General features: G+C 28.4%; 1 protein-coding gene across 9 annotated transcripts in view; it reads right to left on the bottom strand.

Moving 5' to 3' along the window:
• LOC103574085 (mucin-5AC) overlaps positions 1–23,752 on the bottom strand; it is a 46,386-nt gene extending 22,634 nt beyond the window's left edge. For 2 of the 9 annotated variants that reach the window (XM_053740391.1, XM_053740393.1), the window contains exons 1-5: positions 23,726–23,752; positions 23,043–23,283; positions 22,471–22,614; positions 2,173–2,278; positions 599–661 (exon numbers count right to left, since the gene is read on the bottom strand). In XM_053740391.1, the coding sequence (XP_053596366.1) occupies positions 599–661; positions 2,173–2,278; positions 22,471–22,611 (310 nt within the window). In that variant the 5' untranslated portion in view covers positions 22,612–22,614; positions 23,043–23,283; positions 23,726–23,752. Of the gene's footprint in view, positions 1–598; positions 662–2,172; positions 2,279–11,994; positions 12,438–15,393; positions 16,293–22,470; positions 22,923–23,042; positions 23,284–23,725 lie in introns of those variants that run through there. The other 7 variants (XM_053740394.1, XM_053740399.1, XM_053740395.1 and 4 more) reach the window with 7 other exon arrangements.
• Positions 23,753–24,666: the final 914 nt, after the last annotated feature.

Genomic DNA, 24,666 nt, shown 5'->3' with positions numbered 1-24,666 from the left:
GATATAATGCAGGTATTGATTCCTCGAAAAAGTAATAGTTTAAAAAGTCTAGTGCGGCAAACATGCGGCTTTTGTGACTTGGAATTCACGGGTTTCTCTATAACATACATCAGTCACGCAACACCAGAGATTGTACACGCGATTTTAAGTTTTTAAATTATGTCGTTTGAGATAACGAATGTAGGATAATAAAATTTTAGCACTTGTTCTGGTAAAATTTTTTTTTTATGGGTCAATGCACTTGCGACCATTTTCTATGCAACTAAAAATTTAAACAAACTAATAAAATTAATAATAATAATAATCAATCAATCACTAATTTAAATACAATCAATAAAACGTAAATATTTTAAGTAACAAAGCAAGCAGGATAATACATAAGCGTGTAGTTTTGTTTTATTTCTTACGACTGATTTTCTTACGTTCGTATCAACACGTAATAGAGATAGAAATAGATTTAAATAAATAATTACAGTGAGTGTGAAAATAATAATTATAAGTAAATAAATAAAATAATAATTTAACATAAAAATATAATAATAATATAAAGAGGCTTGGTTTGCGTAGCACCCGTTCGAAACGTCACTTTTCGTCTTACCTTCGGTATTATTTTCATCCTCAGTTGACTTGGCGGATTGTAGCTTCGCGGTCACTTGCTTCGCTGCAATCAAAATTCGCAGCTGGCACCGATTTCGAATTTGGCAATTTTTTAAATATTTTTTTTTATTTTTTTACACCCTCTTTCTTTTTTGATTAAAAAATATTTATTTACATTTATTTAATTTCTAACTGTAATAATTTTATTTACAAATTTATTATTTTTTTATATATCAGAAATTTACCAAAAATATGACGCATTTTTATTTTTTTAAATTTAAATCTAACATTCTCTAAGTGTCAAAATATTATTTAATAACAAATTTTTTTAAACTATTTATTTTAAAAAATAATTATACTAAAGTTTATAAAATATTTTAATTAAAAAATAATAAATTAAATAATATTTTGACAGGTATGACTACTTAACTATTAAAATATAAAAGTTATAAATAAAAATGAATATATAAAAGGTAAATGCGTCGAATTCTTGCGGTTATTTCTGTGCATAGCCAATCGAAATACTTGATTGCGGTATAATAAGAGATTGAGGGAATAGTGGGGTCAGGAGGTTAGATTATGCGCGGCACTCACCCACATTTACCCTCTCACCCACACAACCCTCATAATCTTACTCTCTCACTGTAAATTTTTCTCTCTCTCTTTCTCAGTCACTCTTTCGTTAGCTCTTTAGGGAATCCCTCAGAACACGCGATGTCGTCGTTCATGTGCACATAATGAGAGTCTGTTTTCCGGGCAAATGTACTCTCTTTGGATTGTTACTTATTCAAGCATATAAGTACTGAAAAGGAATCCTCGTTGACATGTATAATCCACGAGAGTGTGCATTTAAAAATATAAATAAAACAAACTAGCAACATTTAAACTCAGTGTCATAAGTGTCATGAAGAGTAATAGGTGAAAAGTGTCTGCAAGATTAACAATTATAAATAAAACAAAAAAAACGACAACAAAAGTACTATGAAAAATACTATTTCAATTGTAAGAAGTAGACTAGTTAATTAAAATAATGGATGTAATTTTGGAAATTAACAGCAAATTTAAAATGTTTAATTTTAATCAACTAGTGTGATAATGATAATTTATTAATTAAAACGTGTAGACGTTCACGAGGTGTAGGCACGACCAACAATAATAGACTAAAACTCCTAAAAACAAAAACGAACTATTTATTTTAAGAAAAAGTCGTAAGAATATTTTATTACTCATTTTTTTAAATTGCAATTTTAATTGATGCCCATTTTATTTTATAATTTTATAGCTAAAGTATTTTTATAAATACTTACAAGTGGATATGGATTTTAAAAACAATGTGAACATCAATCAACAATGCCAAGGTAATATCAAGATGAATGAGAGAACAATTGTATTGAATTTGTTCTCATTTTATATATTGATCCTATTTGACTATTTTTTTTTTTAGTATTTATTATTTTTGTTTTATAGTTTGTTCGTTTTTTTCTTCTTTCATTTAACTTTTTTTTTTTTTTTAAATATTTTTTCTTAGTTTTATTCAAGAATGTTGGTGGAAAGAGGATTGTAAAATAAACTTACTGGAAGTTGGTGGTGCTTGGGGTGCACGACGTACAACTGTGTGCTCCTGATGCGGCCCTGTATACTCATGCCATGTATATGTGCTCCTGTACTCTGAGTGGAGCTGCTGAAATACAAGAAATATAAAGAACAAAGTCATTATTTTTTTATTTCAAATTTACGTCTACGTTTTTTTTATGATTTACATGCTGAGAAATTTTCCAACTGAAAAATTATTTATACGAATGACTTTTTACTCTTTACATTTATTTATTTTTTTTTTTAATGATAGTAACTTTAATAATTTTTTCATCTTAATGATGTCATTTATAATTATTTTTTAGTTTAAATTTTTAATTAGTAAAAAATTTGTTTATTGAGATGTAAATATTAGTGGTGTACGAATCGAGTTCGAATCGAATCTAATAATTCAAATTTTTTCAAATTATTCGTCGATTGTAGAATTATCCAAAAGTTTTTGAATTATTTTTAATTTTTTAAATTACTCTATTTTAATTGAAAAAATTTTGATCAGTATTCAATTTTTATTTAATGGAGAGCTTAGTTTTTAAAGCAACCAAAAATGATTTTTTGGTAGTTTCGTGTCTGTTATACTTAACCACTGACAAAAATTTGAATTATTTGAAAAACTATTAAAATTTTAAGTCGTTCAGAAGAAAATTTTGGAATCATTCGTAAATTTTCAAATAGTTCGAGAATTTACAAATAATTCAAAATTTTGAATTATTCAAAAATCTAAAAATAATTATAAAAGTTTCGAATAATCCAAAAACTTACAAAGAATTCGAAATTTCAAATCATTCGATTCAAAATTAAAATGGAATAGTTCGATTTAATTCGATACGAATAATTCGTAATTTCAAACTATTCGCACATCCCTAATAATTATATGTATCACTGTGTACTTTAAGTGCGAAGCGTTATGTGCTCGCTCAAAGTTATCTTTAAAATTTTTATAATATGAAAGCCTGTTATTCATATATTATTATACATTATTATGAAGAAAATTATAATAAATAAAGTAAAGAATTTTCGTGTTATTGATTTTATCCTTAAATTTCAATATCGTCCATTGTCTGTTCGTAATTTCGTAAGTTTGTAGAGAAGAAATTACTAAAGAGAAGTGACAAATTTACTAAAAATTTTTTACACAAGCTTCGTATTGTTCTAGAATAAAACTTTGTTGAATAATGTAATTGAGTTTAAAATAATTTAGTTATTAATTATTAAATTAATAAAAAGTTTTACAGTTTTATTAGCTATCTTTGTTTACTCTCGGTAACAAAGCGCTGTCACGCGTCAATTAAAGTAATTAAAATTTAAAAAGTTATCTACAGTTTATAAATTGGGAATTACTAACAGGTTATGTAACAAAGGTAATTTTTTTTTTTGTAATTAATTAGATTAAAAATATCCCACACTAATAAATTATTATTTTTTGAAATGCTATGGCGGCAGTAAAGCCGCAAAAATTACTAGGGTCACAGTAAAATTTACAACGATTACATTACAAATTACTGTAACTATTATAAATTTTACTATGATCATAGTAATTCTTGCATGCGTTTATTTCAAACTCTGCAGATGGCAAAAATTGGCACCATAACATTTCAAACAAGAATAATTTTTCCGTGTAAAAAAATAGTTTATTATATAACGTTACTAATTCCAAAAGTTCTTATATTTTTATTCAGCCTTTCGGCTTTAGGGATCTCCGTAGACCCAGAGTCGATACACTTTTTTTTTATTACAAATCGTAGACTTATTTGAAGCTCAAAATTGAAAAAAAATTTTTGAAAACCAAAAGGGCATATAATTCAAGTCATGCGCCCTTCAGGCTTCCAAAATTTATTTTTTAATTTATAGCTTTAAAATAAGTCTCCAAAATAATTGACAGTAAAAAAAAAGTCGTACCCGGAAAAAAAAGCAACGGAAAAATTACAGTTTCAAATTTCAGCAAAATCCCTCTTTTTAGTAACTCTAAAAATTAGGAACGGATGACTGTGTATTTATTTACTCCCCTTGGAGTAAAATTCACTCTGGAAGTTTATTTTAATATTAAAATTCCAAATCGCAGTGAGTGTGACTTTAAATAAAATCCGCATTCACTCCGAATCCACTCCATTTTTAAGTAAATATTACCCATCAAATTTGGTACTGTAAAGAAGTCTAGCCAACTAAATTTTTACTAAATGTTGTAAGTAGAAATTGCACTTCATTTACATGCTATCGAGTAGTATATTTAACAATGTACATGCAAAAAATACTGGGTAATTTTTACCAAAAAATTCTCTGCGTGCAGTGTAAGACTTTTTTCAGTCTTTAATAGCGTTTCATTCATAATAAAGTTTCGTTCAACTAAAAACACATTAGAAACTTTTCAAATTTGGTATCTATAATTGTACTGACTTTATTACAAGAAGTAATCTCAATAATTACAGTACATAATACTTTAAGTTTTTTATACGAGGTTCCTGTTTTTGCACTAAAAACTAATTTTTCCACTGGTCTTTTTTCATGTTCGTTCTTTTGGTTTTAGGGAGCTCCCTAAAGCCAAAAGGTCATATAAAAATATAAGTACTCTTGAAATTAATAACTTGATATCTATACATCAATTAATTACGTTCATTATATAAAATCTATGTAAATGTACATTGATTCACATAAACCTAAATAATCTTTATATAAATCTTGACCAATAACTTCATTAGAACTCTAGCGGAAACTTTTGGATTTTAAATTTTTTGTAGTAAAAAGTTTGAAACGTTAGTTGTTACATAAGTTATTCATTCACACGTTAGATAGCAAAATACACAAGTGTATAAAAGAAAAATATAATAAAATTTAGTGTAAGTTCAAAACTTTAATATCATGGATATTAAAGTTTCAAAAGTGTTAACTTTTCATACAAGTTTGTTATATATTTGTATTTTAAAAGACAAAGGCTTCGGGATAAAACAAAGCGTAAAGTTATAAAATGCCGTCATGTAATTAAATAAATGCAAATACTTAAACAAGAATTTAGGTCATTTTGTTATACCCTTCACAATATAATTATTTATGTATCTAACTACAATCGTGTTGTACTTTATCTTGACAAACTTTTAAAAGCAATAATTACTAAATTATTACAGGGTAATTAGTTATAAAAACATTCATTAAGAGAATAAAAAATTTTCTTCTTTGTAATTTTTTTAGTGTAAAAATATGTATAGTAGGTATTTAATGAACAATTGGGCATTGAGTACCAGTTTACGCCGCAGATTACACTTATAAAAAAAGGCAACAAATAAAAAAACAAACGGAAAGAAGAAAAAACTAAAGGAAAGAGCGAATAAATAAGAATTTTATGCCTGAAGCTGTATGCATTGTTGTCGTTTGATCAATGTACCAACTACATGCGTTTTTTTAGCTTTTTTTTTGTCTTGCATTTCATACTTTTACACTTTTTATATTTTTTCTTTACTTGGTTTCTCATATTATTATTATCATTATTTATGATCTAACCAAAAGGAATCGATTTAGCATTGGAATGAGCATCGTTGAACAAAGCATGGATAATTTTTTCTAGTCTAGACTCTTTGCTCGTGACCGTAAAGAAGTGATGAAGAATAGACTGGAATGACGGCAGTCAGTATAGATATGTATATAAATATATAAAAAAAAAGAAATAAATTAGAGTTCAAAAGAGTGAGGAAACTTTTTATTCTCACTTGGTGATTTCTTATAGTCAATGAATAGAATTTGACAGGAGCATAAAATTTGCTGGAGCGAATACTCCGGATTGTTGGTTAACTATAAGCTTGGAAGAAAAAGATATTGATAACATGAAATATAATCTCCGAGAGATTTCCCTCTCAATAGACGTAATATTTTATTGAGTTCTCGGGCCTATTCAGAAAAATAATATTAGCAATGTAAACTTGGTTATTGAATTTTATAAAATATATTTATATTTTATTTTTTATCCAATACTATAATAACATTACTAAAGGTTTTTTTTTTTTTTTTTTTTTTTTTTTCATTAATCTCCTTTAAAATAAAATCGTACATTTTTCCCTTTAATTAAAAGTATGAAAAGATTTTTCTGTTACTGAGTAGAATGCGTCACAGTTATAAAATATATAATAGACTGTCACGATTTCAATGAAAATATTAAAATTTATGAGTCAAATAATTTTATTTAAATTAAATTTTTTTTTTTACTCTAGATGTTCGTTTTGTAAAAAAAATTTTTCAACGAAACTACAGAAACTTTTAAAAATTTTTTTTCCTCTCTGTGGGAGGATTAAATAAAAAATACGTAATGAGATTTAGTTGTTTTTAAGATTGAAGATAATTGATTATTGCAATTAGGTTAATTGTTAAGTTAGACATATTTAAAAAGCTTCAATGTCAATAACCAGAGTAATAAGTCATTGCCAAGTGCTATAGAAACAAGTAAGACGTTAATGAAAATTCAATTTGACTCTTGATCGTCGACTCAGCTACTTGGATAATAATTGCATTGCTTCTTAGCTTATAATCCTTCGTACTCAACTATCTTGTTATAATACACTGAAAAAAATTGGGAGTAAAGTGGGTTTCCGGAATTTTAAACAAAAATCACTTCACATACAGAGTAAATAGAGTTTGTTTTTCAGTGGAGTCATTTGGGAGTGATCTGGATTTTATTTGAATCTGCATTTACTTTGATTTGGAGTTTTAATATTTAAATAAACTCCTCTTCGAAGTGAATTTTACTCCAAACCAAAGTTTAAATATTTAAATAAACTCCTTTTTGAAGTGAATTTTGCTCCAATATTTAAATAAATTCCTCTTCGAAGTGAATTTTACTCTGATATTAAAATAAGCTCCCCTTAGGAATAAATTTTACTCCGAAGAAATTAAATAAAAAAACAGTCTCCCACTCTACATTCCGGATTTACTTCGCAAATTTTTTACAGTGTAAATCAGCTGTAATTGCAATAATAATACTAATTAAAATTTTTGTAAACTGATTCCAACATTAATTCCTCGAAATCTAAAATTTAAAATCTATTTCCATTCCAATCAAATTTTTTTTAGTAGAAAATTTATTTTATTCATTTGCGGCTGAGTATGAGCACTAAATTATTGATAAAATTAATCATTCAAATGTAGTACGTGCGAATACGACATAAAATACAAAAAATATTTTTTTTTTAAAAAAAACATCGACAGTAATCACGACTGAACAATTTGAACCCTTAATGCATTTCACATCAATCAAAATACCTCAATGAAACAGATTCGACAGATGGCTTTTCACATGATCTATTAGCTTAATCTCTAGCTTTCTGTCACTTTAATCTTTTACTCCAGCTGCCAAAAATATTTTTATTTTATTTTTTATCTCAATTTACCCAATAAACTATTTAGATTATTCGGTCACTTGCTTTTTAATTTGATTACATAATCTCAGTACATATTTTTCTTTTTGATTTTTATTTTAATTTATTTGTTTTGTATTTAAATGTTTATTTTTTCAGTAAATATTATACGCCAAACATTTTATCTCATCACATCGTGTGTCCGAAATGTTGAGATTTAGATTGAATATCGTCGAGGTCAGCATAGCAAATATTTGCTCACTACTCTACTACTTTTGCAGACACTTACAGAGTACTTTCGAATATAAAAGCATCCAAAGCATCATGTAAAAATAAAATTCAACAACCGATTCCAATCTATGTCCGTCTATAAATATATATATCTATATAAATAGATAACAAAAAGACTTGACTGGCCTACAGACTGGAGATTTTAAAGAAGACATGAATTCAATGACTTCAAGTACAATAGAATTATTGACAAAGCTGTTACACAATTCAAATTACCAAGTATAAAATTTTTGAATATCGCGCGCGAAATACCAAAAGGGCGTACTACAGCAGTTAGATAGGGTTTTGTAAAAAAAGGGCGTATAAAAATTTTTTTTTGCCATTTAACTCAAAATCCTTTTAAACGTCAAGATCAATAAAAAAAAATTTTTTTGAATTACTAACGCCAAAAGAGTGTGTAAAACAATTTTTTTTTTTTATTACAAAACATGAAAATAATGCTGTATCAATGAACCAATATCAAAATGAATATGAAAGATAAAAAATTGAATTGTAAGAAGTGGGTTTTTTTTTTCAGTTTTATTTAACTCTATGTGGAATTTTTATATACTGATAAAAAAGTTGACTTGACAGCGCGAAAATTTTGAACCAAGAATTCCATTTTGAAAAAAATGATTTTCTTGAGTCAAGAGAAAAAATTATTAAACCAAGAAAAATTTACTTGACCCAATAACATTTTCTTGGCTCAAGAATTTTTTCTCTTGACTCAAGAAAATCATTTTCTTCAAAATGGAATTCTTGGTTCAAGATTTTTTCTTTTGAGTCAAGTCAACTTTTTTATCAGTAAACACCTGAAGATGGAAACGTTTTTCACGTAATGAAAATGAAAAAATTCGTGTAATTTGACTGCTTAAAGATGACTTAAGGGGTTAATTAGGGGTGGCTGCAATTTTCGACTGACATACTTGCACTTGTGCGAAAGATTTCATATATCTAGATTAAAATATTTATTTTTAAATCACTTTTACCATTCAACAGAGATTTAAAGCATGAAAGCACTTTTGTGTTGATAAAATTTACTGACAAATATAAGATAAAAGAAAACAAAAAATAAAATTGAATAAAAGTTTTATAAAGAAGATTATTATCATTACAAGTTTTATCTGCATAAAGTGGATAAAAATGTTAAAATATAAAATAAGTTTAATAAAAAAAAAAAGGAAGTTTAGTTATGAAATCAAGTTTGCTGAGTTGTACAATAAATCCATGACTGCCTCGAGTGTTATCGATAAGCTTGAGCCAAGTAGAGTTTACTGAGGTAGAGGTAGAGGTAGAGGTAAAGGTGAGATGTAAAAGAAAAGCAGCTTTGGAAGTTTCAATGCAAGTTTATATTGTCTCGAACAGCAGTGGATCTAGTTGAGTATATCAAACAAAGCAATGACTTTTATAAGGACAATAGAGTGCAAGGCTTTGGCTTAGTTTGCGCATTCATCAGCAATTCACACTAGATTTTCACATACAGCCGCTCACACATTTAAGCGCACGTGAGAACTTAATGAAGCCAGTCATTCCTGGGAAAAGTTTAATCAACTGTGCCACATTGTTAATGTGAATTATTAATAGCTTATAATACTGTGTATTTTATTTATCAATTCAGTTGTAATAAAAAATAATATTTTTCATTGTTCATTGTTGTTGGTATTTATTTCGAATATTTAAATTCATAGAAATAAATTCAAATGTCGGAAAAAATTTTATTTCATTTTTATTTTAGATTTTTATAAAAAAATTTTTTTTATACCATTTAAATTTCTATACAAAAAGTGTAGTGGAAAAAATAAATGTTGCCATTTTTTTTCTGTAATAAAACTATCAACGTTTTGTTTTATTTTTTAAAATCTTCACTCTATTGTTAGTGGAATTATTCATTTTAAAAAATAAACAAATAAAAAATTCAAAGTAACGAAAAATTTTATTAAATTTTTATTTTGGTGATTTTTATAAAATTTAACGTTTGTTTGATTCTTTTTTTTTAATCTTTACACTATTTAAATTTCTATAAAAAATTTAAAGTGTAAAAAAAATTGTATTAAAATTTTTTTTCGATTTTAATAAAACTAAAAGTTTTGTTTGACTTTTTTTTTAATCTCTATACTATTGTTGGTGTCATTAAACATTTTTTAAAAATATACTTTTGTAAAAAAATCAAGCAATGAAAAATTTTAATGAAACTTTTATTAATTTGTTTTTCAAAGTTTTTTTTTTTTTTTTTTTTTTTTTTTTTTTTTTTAAATTGGACTAAAATTTCACTAATTGTTTTTTTTAATACTTATAAATATTTTGTTAAATTTTTTTAAATTTCCAAATTATTGTTAGCGCAATAATTAATTTTTTAAAAATCAACAACAAAAAATGTTATTAAATTATTTTACTTGAATTTTCGAGAAAATTATAAAATGTCTGTTTTAATTTTATTTTTAATTAAAACTTCATCTTTATAACTTCAGATTTAAACGTTAACATTTCAAATAATAGTAAAAAAATAAAATATGAATATTAAAAAAATAAAATAAAGAGGAAAATAAAAAGGATAATATTCATTGTGAATAATCAAGTAAACGTGGGTGGATGTCAGTCAGGTTAGTCTGGACCGTAGAGCTCGAGAGAGAAACTAGAGGATGCAAAGTAAAGAGGGAGAGGTAAAAAATAGAAGAAGAGATAGGGTGAGAAGGGTACAAAGCCGGAAATGTTCCAGAATATGTGGGAGGGAATGAGATGTTGAAACCTGTTGGTTGAATACCAGTAAACCATATAATATGTGGTAACTATACTACGTTACATACACCAGTATTAGAAGGATAAGTAAATTTACACGGTTTTACTAGACATTGGATATGACTTAGCCGTCATTGAGAGTCAGGACAAAAGGGAATGAAGACGTGGGTGATATGATATACGAGGACTTTCAGCGCATGGAAAATGGGGTCGTAACTGTGGGTAAAATCGATTTTCATGGGAAAAACAAAAATAAAATATAAAAAAGAAGAAAATTCCTCAAGGTATTAAGACAAACAGAGGTCAAACTTGAAACCTTCATCAAGCTCCCGGCAAAATATATACTGTATACTCAGGACACAGAAACGCAGAAGCACGAAAGTACTGCATAAAAAAATCAAAGAAAAAAAATAATAAGAAAAAAGAATGAAAGGAGAAAAGAAATAGAGGTAGGATCCTTCCTTTTGTTTTATAAGTTTGTTTTACCTTGAAAAAGATGAATTGTTGGCTCAAAAAGTTATTTGATGGCTCAAGACTTAACTCCAGTCTGAGAGATATAATTTCAGATAGAATAATATATAGATATAGATTTATATATATGAGATATACTTATAAGGATAATAAAGTGTGAGGTATTAACTTTAAAAGTGTGTTGAATTGACCGATTATTCTTTAAATTATTAATAAAACGGATGTACAATAAAAGGAAGAATTTTTTAGTAATTTGTAAGTTTTGAATTATGAGATGAGGAAAAGTTTGTGGCAAAATTATGACTGACTTTTGTTTTAGTGAAGGAAATGGTTAGATAATTAATTTTTGTCGAATTGATTAAATTAGTGGGTATATGGTATGAAAATATATGTAACGAGAAAATTAAGTGTTTTATATTTTAAATGCAGGTGTAATTTTTTTTTCTTTGAACTGAATTTCACGGGTAATGTGCGAAATAATACACTGTACTTTTACAAGTTTAATTTTGTAATTAACTCATATTTGTTTTAATTCTGATATATAAAACTTTGGTTCATTCTACAGTTGTACTCAAGTATAAAAGAATGTAACATAAAAAATGTATAAAAAATAACATAAAGTTTCATAATAAAAATTTTAATTATTCCTTTGAAATGAGAATAAAAATATTTTTTTTTTTTTTAAATCTTACTGAATTTTACGTCAATTAAAAAATAAAATTATTTTACAATTTAAGGTAACACACAATAGCCATAGAAATTAAAAAAAAAATGGGGTTAAAATTATATAGCTGTCATGTACGAATGTCAATTGAGAAAATATAATAAACAATTTCTTTGAGCAAAAGCATAAAAATTTTAGCGAGTAAGCATATAAAGGATCTGATAAGAGTGGAAACGATTTAATGTCAAAAAGATATATAATGTTATATACAATACGTATAGAGTAAGTGGAAAAACCTCAAAGAATAGATAAGAAGACAAATGTGAAGACCTGTTGGCAGCCAAGACGACGTCGCATAGTAAACCGCAACGATCCGCAACGCAATAAGACCAGTACACCAGGAAGACAGGAAATGCACCTGTACTTGATGTATATATCTATGTATATACGTATATATATTATATATATATATATATATATCTCAAGGCTCAAGCCCTGGGATTCACTATCAAATCCTTTGCGCTTCGCTTATTCAAATTTCCGTTTCACGGTTGATTGCTCGTTGTCGTAACGACCACCATGAGATATATCTCAGCAATATGCGCCCGCTATTACTGATACTATCACAATCAGGTATCACGTATGTAAATGTCACCGATACTAATAAAATAAATTTTATAATTATGGTCTGTATCTGTATCTATATTTATGTGTAAATAAATCAGATAAAATCGTTATTTATAAATATGTAAAAATAAAATTGTGACGTTGACTCACTGACGTTTCACTGTTCACTGTACACAGTAGCATAACTGTCTACTCGACAGCCCCTACAATCACTAGATTGTAATATAATAATAATAATGATAATGACAGTGATGATGATAATAATAAATAAAGTGAGAATATGGTAGTGTGTAGTGTTAGGAAGGGATTGGATAAGAGTATGAACCGGCTAAGCCATTGAACCACGCGGCCAACCGAAGCGATTTTTCTACTTGCTACGTTCTAATTATTTTTACTGCTTACTATTGAGAAATATACACCAAGAAATCCTGTTAATTTATCAATAGTGTTAAATAAGTCATTATGGTTTATTTTTTTTTTTACCGGGAATTCAAATAATTATTTGTTTTTTTTTTTTTTTTTTTTTATATTACGTCGATCATTGTTATTATTTTATTTTTTTAAAATAAGGTCAGGCTATAGTCTCTATTAGTGTAACCGTATTACACAAGATAAAAATATAAAATCGTTTATTTTATATAAATTATTAGTAAATACTTTTTTTCTGAGCCTAGATATTATTTTTTGGTAATGATTTATTATAATTAATATTTCTGTAATAATTTTTTTAAGAACTTAAAAAAATTATTTATTAAAATGTTTAATATTTTTTAATAAAAGCAAATTATTTTGTTTTATTTGTGAGGGGGAAGAGTAGACCCTCTGAGAAAAAATTGCCGAAATTAGATGTCGTTTTTTTCTCTACTTCTATTGCTGTTTCGGTAAATAATTATTTTGTATTGAGTAGTAATGTAAGGCAGAGAAATTATCTGACAATTGACGTCAACTGACCAGCGGTCATTTTTTTAAATGAAATGATTTCTGTGCCAATTTAATTTTGCTCAGAAAATTATTTTATAAAAAATTGACCAAATAATTTTTGACGTCAATTGATGAGCAATTGTCAGTAAATTCGTGATCTGACAACATAAAAATGTGTAATTTTGCATCACTAGTATTTACACAATTCGGTCAAAAAAAAAAAAACATAACTTTTTTAAAAATCATATTTTAAAATTCAAAAATTTATTTCAGTGAATTTTTAAGTTTGATTGTAAAAAAATTTATGAAAATTAATTTTACAACTAAAAATTTCAAGTGACCCAACTTAACCCATTTTTGTTACTCAACTCTCGTATAATAAAAAAAAAAGGTCAAATTTCCCCCTTTTCTCTTCTAAATTTATAAAAAATGAATTTTATTTAAAACACTTCAATAAATTTAAATTCCCTATTCAATTTTCCAACTTTGAATTGAACAAAATAAAAAAATGATCGAATAATATATGAAATTTATATGAAAACCGGGATGTATAAAATTATCGGCTAGCCATATGTTGATATTAAAATGATAAATGCCTAATAAAAATTGATGAGGAATTCAGTTTTGTTCCGAACATTCCCGTCAGCTATGACGTAATCCAGCGAGTTGAAAGCTTTGAACATCAGGATGGCTCGATAACGGGCTTGCGAGCCCGCACATTAGAGTTAGTTGCTCGTAAACCACCAGGAACCGATACCTAACCGATAGTGCTGAGGCTCATTGTACTGTAGATATATACTACAGACTACACTAGTCAAATAGCCGGTGTCATTGCTCCAGATAATAGTTTTGCTTAAACAGTAGCTTTACTCACTTTATTTTAAACTCTTTCTACAATTACCTATCCTATTACCATTACCATTACATTTACTCAGCACCTCCCTGCTGTTTTCCTCCAACATTACTATCATATCAACCAACAGCCAACCACTTAGAGCTTGTACTCACTTTCGTCTACGAGTAGCGCTTAGAGTGGAGCTTAAATTCGCGAACCCAAATAGAGACAATCAAAGTTTAACACGATACCCATAGTCAACAAACTCAAATAGACTAAAAGGTATCCCCTGAGTCATTTAACATGGGTGTGGGTGTTACTTAAACAATGTTTGCAAAGCGACACATCGACCCGGTAAACCGGGGGATACTTAACATGCAAGTTGCCGCACGTTATGTGCCTCATTACAAATTTAACTGCAGTATTGTGACCTCTCTTCATCCGTCCATCTATTAATCTCATTCTATTGTAAATTGTATTACATTTCCAATAATATTATGGATCGGGAAATTTAAACAATTTCAATCATTTAGGTCTCTGTCCACATAAATGCTCCACATTAATCTACAACAAACAAATCTACACTGAATTTCATTGATCAACGCTGATCATACAGGTCACTAGCAATTAAAAAATAAATAAAAAATATGTACGTCTATATATGTTACCACACAGAGCCCTCTGATCATCAGTTACAGATGAGGGAATGCTAAAATTTAAATCTGTAATTAAATAAATCGTAAAACGAAACTGGTGGTATAAAAAAAAACCAGCTTTCATCAAGACCTTTCATATTCCCTCGAACTTACAACCCTCCTGTCCTTTAATTCTGCTCTCTGTCCTTCATCCATCAGCACAAACTACTAAATGCAACGACCCGATAAATTTATCGTACAAAATTGCAGTTAAGTTTCATCATGTATATGTAATACACATATATACATAGTAGAAACTCTACTCTACATACACAGATCCCCACATTTAAATCGACTTATACATACGAGGGACTAAGTCCCTGAATGACGTAATCCTCTGTGTCATATTGACGAGAATTCACAGGGGGGAAAAAAGAAATGGCTGAACCGCACCCACTAGACTAGTATTTATTTCTCATTGTATATCTATAAAAATATCTATTCCAGTTATAAAAATAAATAACCGGCTCTGGACTCTGGCTCTAGACTGGGCTCTGGCTGATAGAGATCAGTAAACTCCTGTCCCCCAGTACCCATCGGTTAAAAAAAAGCCGGTGACCCGGTGGCTGCGCTAATGAAGGTATCAGAGTGTGATTAATGACAAGTGGTAACTGATAACGTAATTAATATAAATAAAGAACAAAAGCTCACCTTATCAATTGGCATCGAAGGGCACGCACGGCACAGGTTCCAGAATGAACCAATCATGAGGCCGCGTTGTATGGGGCAGTGGAACAGTAGTGACACGGCCTAGGGGCCGACGGACACCGTGTCCCGTGTCGTGGACACGTCAGGTCTCGGTCTACGCTCTTCGGCAGCCGTTTTTGTAGCTATAAGCTTCTCCACCTTTGGCTTTCACACCTTCTACACAACCACCTACTTACTGTATTATACTTTATGATCACTCTCACTACCTATTTATTTTTTTATGTTACCTCGTGGCAGTGACACTTCCAGTAATTCCTCTGTGTATCAATATCTCCAAATAAATATATACTTTTATTGTACACAAGGACCAAATCACCTTTCCATTTGATTACAATCACACATACGATACTCGATACCGGTCGATTGATTTTTTTCTTTATTACTATAATACTTTACACTAAACTTCAAGGACAAGATAGACTAGAAAGAAGTTTATGTATATGAATATATATATATTAACCGATAATAATCACTCACTAAAGGTTTATTTTTCACGTCCGGCTTCCCGGCTTTGCGCGAACCTCTTGAACTGATGTAATGTCAAACGGTTTTATAAAACAATTTATTATTGATGGTAATTGTCTTTTACGTTGGGCGAAGAGTTGGTTGATGTAACAACGACTGACGGATAGATAATTGGGAATTGGGGTTGTCAAAAATGAAATTTTAAAGTTTTATAGAGATGATGATAATGAAAAGAGTTACGAATTTTGTGGGAGCCACTGTCGTATACGAGTGGCGTATGTGCTTCACTTGTCAACGTCGTCGCTGTGGTGGTTGATGACGGTAGAGGTGGTGGTGGTAGTCGACGTCGTTGTAGTCGTCGTCGTCGTCGTAGTCGTATCGTGGTGCTACGGACGAGTCGTCGCGACGTGTCGCCGGCAAGGCGCTAGCTCACTACATTAGGGTGGCAAGAAGGGAATGGAGCAGTACAGACGTGAATTGCGTTTGCGCAATGACGTCGGTCGATAGTCCGCAATGTACTAGTACATAGCGACTAGCCGACTACCTCGTACTGTCGTTCTCTATTCTGCTTTGCGACGTCAATCTTTCTCGCTTACACCACCCGCGCTTATGTTGGGAATAATTGTATATGTGAATGCTATAGATGTAGGGGTGGCACCGTCATCAAGCTGGAGGTGGAAATGGATATGTGAGTAAGAGAGCATGTATATGTATGTGTATTTATATGAGTGTATGTGAGGGTGGGGTGGTTGGGTGGGTGTATGTGTATGGGGTGGGTTACACTTCTTTTATACTTCCGTCTTTCTTTCTTCACGGCCCCCGGGCTTACACGTAAATTTCCTACGTGAATCCCTTGGCCATGTAACGACTAGACCGGCTTTTACGTCATTCGTACATTACTAAAGCCACGTGTAAATATATAAATTTATATTTCACTTCTTAATAAAAAAAAACAAAAAAACAAAAAACATTTTTTTTTTTTAATTCAAAATTTATTTTTAAGTTTTACTCCGAAATTTGTAGTTAAAATTTTGATTACAAAATTAATTTCTGATATTTTTACTTCAAAATTTATTTTTTAAATTTTACTACGGAATTCCAATTTAAAATATTGATTCCAAAATTAATTTCTGATATTTTTACTCCAAAATTCAGTTTTAAATTTTACTCTGAAATTTAAATTTAAAACTTTGATTCCAAAATTTGTTTTTTAAATTTTACTCCTAAATTTGAATTTAAAATTTTGATTCCTAAATTAATTTTTGATATTTTTACTCCAAAATTTGAATTTAAAATTTTGATTCGAAAATTTGTTTTTCAAATTTTACTCCAAAATTTGTACTTAAAATTTTAATTCCAAAATTAATTTCTTATATTTTTATTCCAAAAATAAATTATTGATTTCTCTATATAAAAATAAACAAAAAAAAATTTTTTTAATACAATTGAAACCCTTTCTTTTATTAAAAAATTTGTTTGTCTTAAGAATATTATTATTTTTATTATAAAAATACGATGAAAAAAAATGGCACGCTTGTGTGAACTGAATGCTAGGCTTTTTATTTTTTTTTAATAATTTTCTTCATTTTTCTCATAAGCCGTTGGGTACACATTTGAATGTGACGAAGAATGAGAATCAGTAAATGTAAAGAGGAAGTAAGAGAGTGGAACAGGAGCATAGTGTTGGTAAAGTTTGAGTAGAGAAGAAGGGACGAAAAAGCCAGCAGGCGCGAGAGATTGAGAGAGAGACAAAGAAACCGCGGAATGGAAGAGCGAGACGGCTAGTGGATGAAACAACGCACGGTAAAAGGATGACAAGGGTGAAATGGGCACCAGGGCCAAGGGGTGAGAAAAAAGACAAGAGAATCACTCCCGTAGTAACTTTTAGTTAAACTAACGGCGCCATAACGTCGCGACTATCATCTTTTACTCGTCATTTAATACATTACAACATTTTATGTAATTTATCAAAAAAATTTAATGATATCCCCGTTATACTTAAGTCTACGTAGGCTCAGACAAATTGAATTTTAAAGTAAAAAATTTGAAACACGAACTTGTTAATATAAAAAAAAAAAAGTCATCTGGCAAAGTCAATGAGCGTTACGGAAAATTTATGAGCTTGAGATTGAGATAAATGAACTGGCAAGACTTGAAGGAAGTCCTGGAGACAAAACCAGAAGAATGACATTTTAAATTAAATTATCAAAAAAGAAATACATATATTATTTTTACTCTGTTTCCGTAAGATGTTTTTTGTAATTATATATTTTTATTTATTTCATTTGTATGATAAACGACATAATATATATCAGCAGGGATTATGTGTCAATTAAATTTGAATTTGATTGCGAACTAATGTACACATTTATTTAACTCGTTAAATAGAGATCTCTATGAATACATATACATATTTTCCGAATATATATGTATATATATATCGGCATACTAGTAATTTGACACGAATGAAATATTGATTCTCGTAAAATTGTCAACACACGCTCGGTAGAACTTATTTCATTAAATAGGAAAATTTCTGAGCCTCTCTTAATTTCGATAAACTGAATTAAGTATACCCATTGATTATTGAATCTAATTTCATTAACTTAATATATAATATTTTTATATTAAGTAAGCAAAGATTTTTTATATTTATTCTTAATCATCTTAAACAAACATCTCATAAATTTTTATTATTGTACTTTTTTTTGTTTACGTCTAAATTTAACCAACGGAAACGCCCTTAAAAAATCAATGGATTTTTTTTTTTTTTTTTTTTTTTTTTTTTTTTTTTTGAATACAAAATTATTGTTTGCGTAACCGATAAATGAATTTTTTTTTCACGACAAAATATTTGCACTTGATAATTGATCAAAAAATTTGAATTAAAAATAAATTATGACATGTTTTATTGTTCAATTAAAAATGAATAATAAAAATAATAAAAATATTCATATTTTATTTTACTAAAATTACACGCAATATAAATATATATAAAATATAAATGCACATGTTTTAATGATACAAATATATGAAAAGATCATCAGTATCAAAAGTTAGTCCGCTAGACTACAGAGTTGAGATAACGCCGTCTCGTTACTCTGATAAAATATTCTGGTGGTACTTGCCGTGAGAAAAAAAAAATGGAGAACTGGTGTCATGTCGCCTGGAGGCATATAATATGTAAGTAAAGCAAGAAGGGGGTAATATAGAAAATTGCTCAGAGGGTGTCGCGCCAGATTTACATTTACGGAAACGCAAGGATGAATTGAAAAGACTTTTCCATTTCCTCTTTCCCTCATTTTTCGACCGTCTCTTTTACTCTTATTTATATATTTTACATATATTTAACTTTTATTTAGCATCACAAAACAGCATAAAAGTGCCTGTCATATTTAAATAAAAAACAACAAAATTTACGTACACAGAAAAAATAAATTTCTTAACACAAGACATTTTTTTTTGCCCTAAAAAAATTATTTTCAATTCATAATGCGAAAAATTTCTTAAGTGAAGCAAAAATTTTATTGGGGCAAGTAAAAATTTTTTGCGTCAAGAAATCCTTTTTTAACTTGTCCTTAAAAATTTTTTACTGCCTCAAGATAATTTTTGTTTTCAAATCATAATGCGCAGAATTTCTTAGGGGATGTGAAAATTTGATTAAGGCGCGTAAAAATTTTCTACTCCAAGAAATCCTTCTTTTTCTGTGTAACAGCAGTCGCAGTAACATTATTTCAATTTCGCAGACTAGTTCACCCAATCAATTGTGTATTGATTAATACGTCGCCTTTAGATTTTTTATTACTCTAAACAAACGCTTTTTCAACTACAGTACAAACAATTTCATGCTGAAAAATTAATTTGTGTGAACAAAATGAAAATTAAATAAAACGAATAAAAAAAAGAAAACAGAATACAAAAATTAATGAATTTTATCAACGCATTCAACTGGAAACGTCGATATATATAATATATGTATACAATGTATAGCGTAGTATGCCAATTAAAATAATAATCGAGCGTGTTCAGTGAATCGTGTATTTTCAACTAGACATTAAATTTTGAATTAAGAGAGTGGATATATGTAATGAGATAACACTACCTGGATAAGCGATGGCATGATTATTCAGTAATATAATGAGAATAAGACGATAGATAATTAAATGTAGTGTTGACGTTAAATTATTAAATGAGCTCATTTAATTTGCATACTTTACTTATAAAAGTATGTCAAGTTAATAAAATATATATGAGGTCCGTACGTTAATTACTGAGAATATTAAATATGCGTTGTTTTGAACAATCACACTGTAAAAAATTTGGAGTAAATTCGGAGTGATTTGGATTTCATTTAAATCCGCATTCACTCCGCTCCTGATTTACTCCGCTAATTTTTTACAGTGTATCTATAAATCAAATTATAATCTAATCTGTATATTTATATAAATCAAAATCATCGTATGTAACAATTAAATAACAAATAATATTTTATTATTGCTGCAAGACACGCAGAACACTTATGGTATTACCCGAAAGAAAACGGCTAAATTTTATTGGTGTTTGAATGGACGAAAATCACGAAAATATTTCATGTTAAAGACATAAATTCAATACTGTTATATAATTATTGTTTGATAACTTATATATCTATTTACTGTATAAATTCAATTAAATTTCAATTATTATCGTTATCATTATTATCGAAATAACAATCAGTTTTTGTTTGCAATTGATATTGATAAATATATAAATGTTATACATAAATATATCGACAATAAGCTTAAAGAGTTTAAATCATTTAAATACATATATTTTCATACAATTTAAAAGGCATGTAATTTTGTTTAATAGCATGAAAGAATTTAAGCAATTTCCGTTAAGCTTTATCACGATTATCTTAATGACAATTGTAAGACTGCGGCAGATATTTGTAACGAATTACTGCGGGTTGAATTAACTTTGTTACTGACAGGATAATACGTACATATATACTTTTATAAATATATATATAACTAAAATAAAAGCGCAATAAATATATAAACGTACATATGGTCGTTGCCCTATACAACAATTTCCGGCAATGTATTCTCGTCGTACCTTAACGTGAATAGCATGCGAAAAAATTGATGAAAATCAACCTGGAGAAGAGCCAAGTGAGCATGTCCTTAGGATATATTAGAAAAAAAATAAAAGTACAAAATTGATTCGAGAAGTTACAAGGCATCTGCGCCATCTATCGTCATCTACAAAAATTACTTGAGTAAAAAAGGGGATTCCCGACATTCCAGCTTTCAACTGAGATCACTTACGGCTTAATGATAAAATAGAACTCTACACAACTTACAATCGATAAGATGATACGAAAATAAACTACCCTCTACCCTGCTAAATTTGAAAAATGATTAAACACGCAAACATAAACAAAGAATAAATAAGTTAGTGGTGTTTAAAATAAAATGAAAGTTTATAGTGTCTAGACACTAGAACTATTGGCTTCTACTTAACTTTATTTTTTTACCCGACACTTTGTGCTATTTTTATTACCTATACTTTGCCACACCTCATGTCAGGTTCACGGCTAATGACAAGTGTTACTTGTTTTCTCAAGTACTACGATAAGTAGAATACCGTAATGGTCACTTTTAAAAATAATTATATTTTTCGCTGAATCAGCGTCCTCTTTTCTAAAACCACTAAATGGACTCAGTAAAAAAATCAATACTTTGTGACAAGAGAAATTAAATACCAGTTGAGATAGAAAAATAATATAAAACAAAAAGTATGCCAGAGAAAAAATAAATAAATTGTCATGATAATCCATACAACAGCTAAAAATACATCACAGAAAAACTTTTACATCCCAAGCTTCCTACGTAAAAATTAAGTGTCCAATTCATGTTTTTTTTTTTTTTTTTTTTTTTTTTTTTTTTTACTACTTACAAAAAAATCCAATTAAGGTACAAGAATTAGGATCACGTTAATTACTTCATATAAAATAGTAAATTAACAGAATTTTTTTGAACAAATTACAAATTTTTTTGAATTGTAATTTTCTTTTTTAAATTTATAATAAATTTTCTTGATCTTGACATTCAAAAAATGAATGGCAATGATAATAATTTGTCACGTTATATATTGCGTGAAAAAAAAATATATATATTTGTATATATGCATGTGTAGGACAATGAGTAATTAACCGTGCCCCAGCTTTCAACATCCGATCGATCGCAATTCTCCCAACGCGTGGATATTATTATCAGACATGCACACGAGCCACGAGGGGGTGTAGGAGGTTAACAAACCCTTATTTTTTTACTGTGTGTGTATCTTTCGTCTCGCATTTCCGTTCCGCGCGGTCGACGAACGCACGTCTTATAGACCACATTATATATACAGATATATAAATATATTAATCGATATTAACCCACACACTTTTATGTCTTTACAAATAAAAAAAAAAAAAATAAAAAACATTCAGACTTACGACTTGAAAATAACCAAAAAAAAAAAAGGTCTAGTGAACTTGTAATTAATTTAAAATAAATAATCACTCACCAAATACTGTCTGCAATTTTTTTTATTTTTAACAGTAGCACGTTGTTTTTTCTTCTTGGATGTGGTTGCACCTAGACCACCACCGTTTCCCGGTTTTTCTTTGACAGCCGAAGGGAATAATGGTCCTTTGTTGGCAGGCATTTTCTAACCAAATATATTATTAAATATTGTAGATTTTTTTTAAATATATGTATATATGTATCAACAATTTATTATAACTAATTAATTAAATTTATTGTTTATAATTTAACTATTTAATTGAACACTTTTATTTTTGTTAATTTAAATATTAATTAACTATTATTATTAATTGGGTAAATATTATTATTAATTTGTAACTTAAATATTAAAAACACAGGCTCGAGTAAGTCAGAGAGTGAGTGGTGAGTAGTTGTCAGTTGACAGATTATGTACACACACGAGACGGTTACTTTTTCGAGTCATCTTTACATGCGCGAATAAGGTTCCTGGCCAGGTTTTTATGATGGAGGGAGTGCGCAAAAGGGCAAACTCACCTGTCGCACCTCACAACCTCAATGACCTCAACTATCTAACATTTAAAAATGTCTTACCAATTATTTTATGATGATGTCATCTTCCTGGTTTATTTCACTCAATTTCGCACACTATTTAATAGACTTATAATTTTTTATTGTTATAAATTATTGGTGTGAATGTAGCAGACGAGACGAATTTTGAATTTTAAATAAACGAATTAAAAGTGAATGTAGCAGACATATGACAATTTTCAAATTTTTAATAACTTGTTAATTTTTTAAAAGCTGACCCTGACGTCCTCCAGTGGAAAATAGACTGTAATGTAATTTATATAAAAAAAATTTATTAAACTTGTAAATAATTAGAAGTCAAAAGATAAAAATAAATTTTAGTTTAAATCAATTTTTTTCAAGCCCTCCTTAGTAAATAAAGCAGTTAGTTAGAAAAAAAGTAAGGAGTGGAAATTCGTACAAAAGTAAATTTATTTGAAAAAGAAACTATAGTAAAGGTATGATACCCAGTGAAAAGTAACTAAACGGTGTTGTCGACAATGTAGGTTTCACAAAAAATATGTGAGTAAAACAGTGAACTACGTACAAAACAGAATTTAATTTTTAAATTCTAATATTGTATATTTAAATATTTATAATATCTTTAAAATTTTTTTAATTGTCAGTTAATATTTGTTTTAATAACAATTGAACATTAAAAAAATAGTAACGTTACTATTTTTTTATTATGCTAATGCTAACGTTACCATTTTTTTTCATTGCTTAACCCTGATAGCCACCTTAACCGTGAATTAACTACAAGCAACCTGATAGCACGAGTTGATCGTGAAAAAGTTGGTATTCATTAGTTTCCGACCAGCTTGACGACAAGTTGTCGACAACTTTAGCTTTTGGGGCGGGAAAAGTATATAACGAGGGAGAATTTGAATGTAGAGTCTTGTAAACACACAATAGTGATACAAGTAAATACCAAATTATTAAATGAAGTATTACTTATAGATACAGCCTGCTTATTTATAGATAAATCTTAATTTAAAATTTTCTGAATTATTTATTAATTCTCAGAAAAATTTATTATTCCCCGTACTTGCTAAATTTTCTTATTGTCCAAAAAGAGTATAAATTCGAAATAAGTTATCAGTAAGATTCAATTGCTTCCTAAACATTATACTGCTCTCTGTAATCTAAATATACTCTATATACAAAAAATGGAGAATATTAATATTCATAAAGAAACAAACTCTAACCAAGAGGTAAAAAACATTTGTTATAATATTTTTTTTGTATTATGCAATAAAATTTATTAGATATATTTATTAATTAATAAATACTCTGTTATTTAGATTTCACCATACGCAGTAAAATCCAACGTCCGTCCAACTACAATGACGAGAAGAACTAGAAATATGAACACGACATTAAGAGAGATAAACTGTTACGCTGGGTTGATTGACGTAGAAAATTTTATAGTATATTTTACTGAGAAAGCATAGTCCATCAGACTTTTCATGTATTTCATCTTCCGAAATTCTGTTTTGAATCAAAAACTTTTTTTTTGTTAGCTGGAAAACATATTTTTTCATTTTAATGCCGAGAAATTATTCAAAAAATCAGTAATGTCTTTATGGAGTAAACAAAACTCGAGCACCAAATAAACCCGCGAAAAAAACTATGATTGTTCATGCGC

Source organism: Microplitis demolitor, chromosome 7, assembly GCF_026212275.2.
Source record: "Microplitis demolitor isolate Queensland-Clemson2020A chromosome 7, iyMicDemo2.1a, whole genome shotgun sequence".
Classification (NCBI taxonomy): domain Eukaryota; kingdom Metazoa; phylum Arthropoda; class Insecta; order Hymenoptera; family Braconidae; genus Microplitis; species Microplitis demolitor.
Note: the sequence above shows the minus strand (reverse complement) of the source record. Positions and strands in the feature narration are given on the sequence as shown.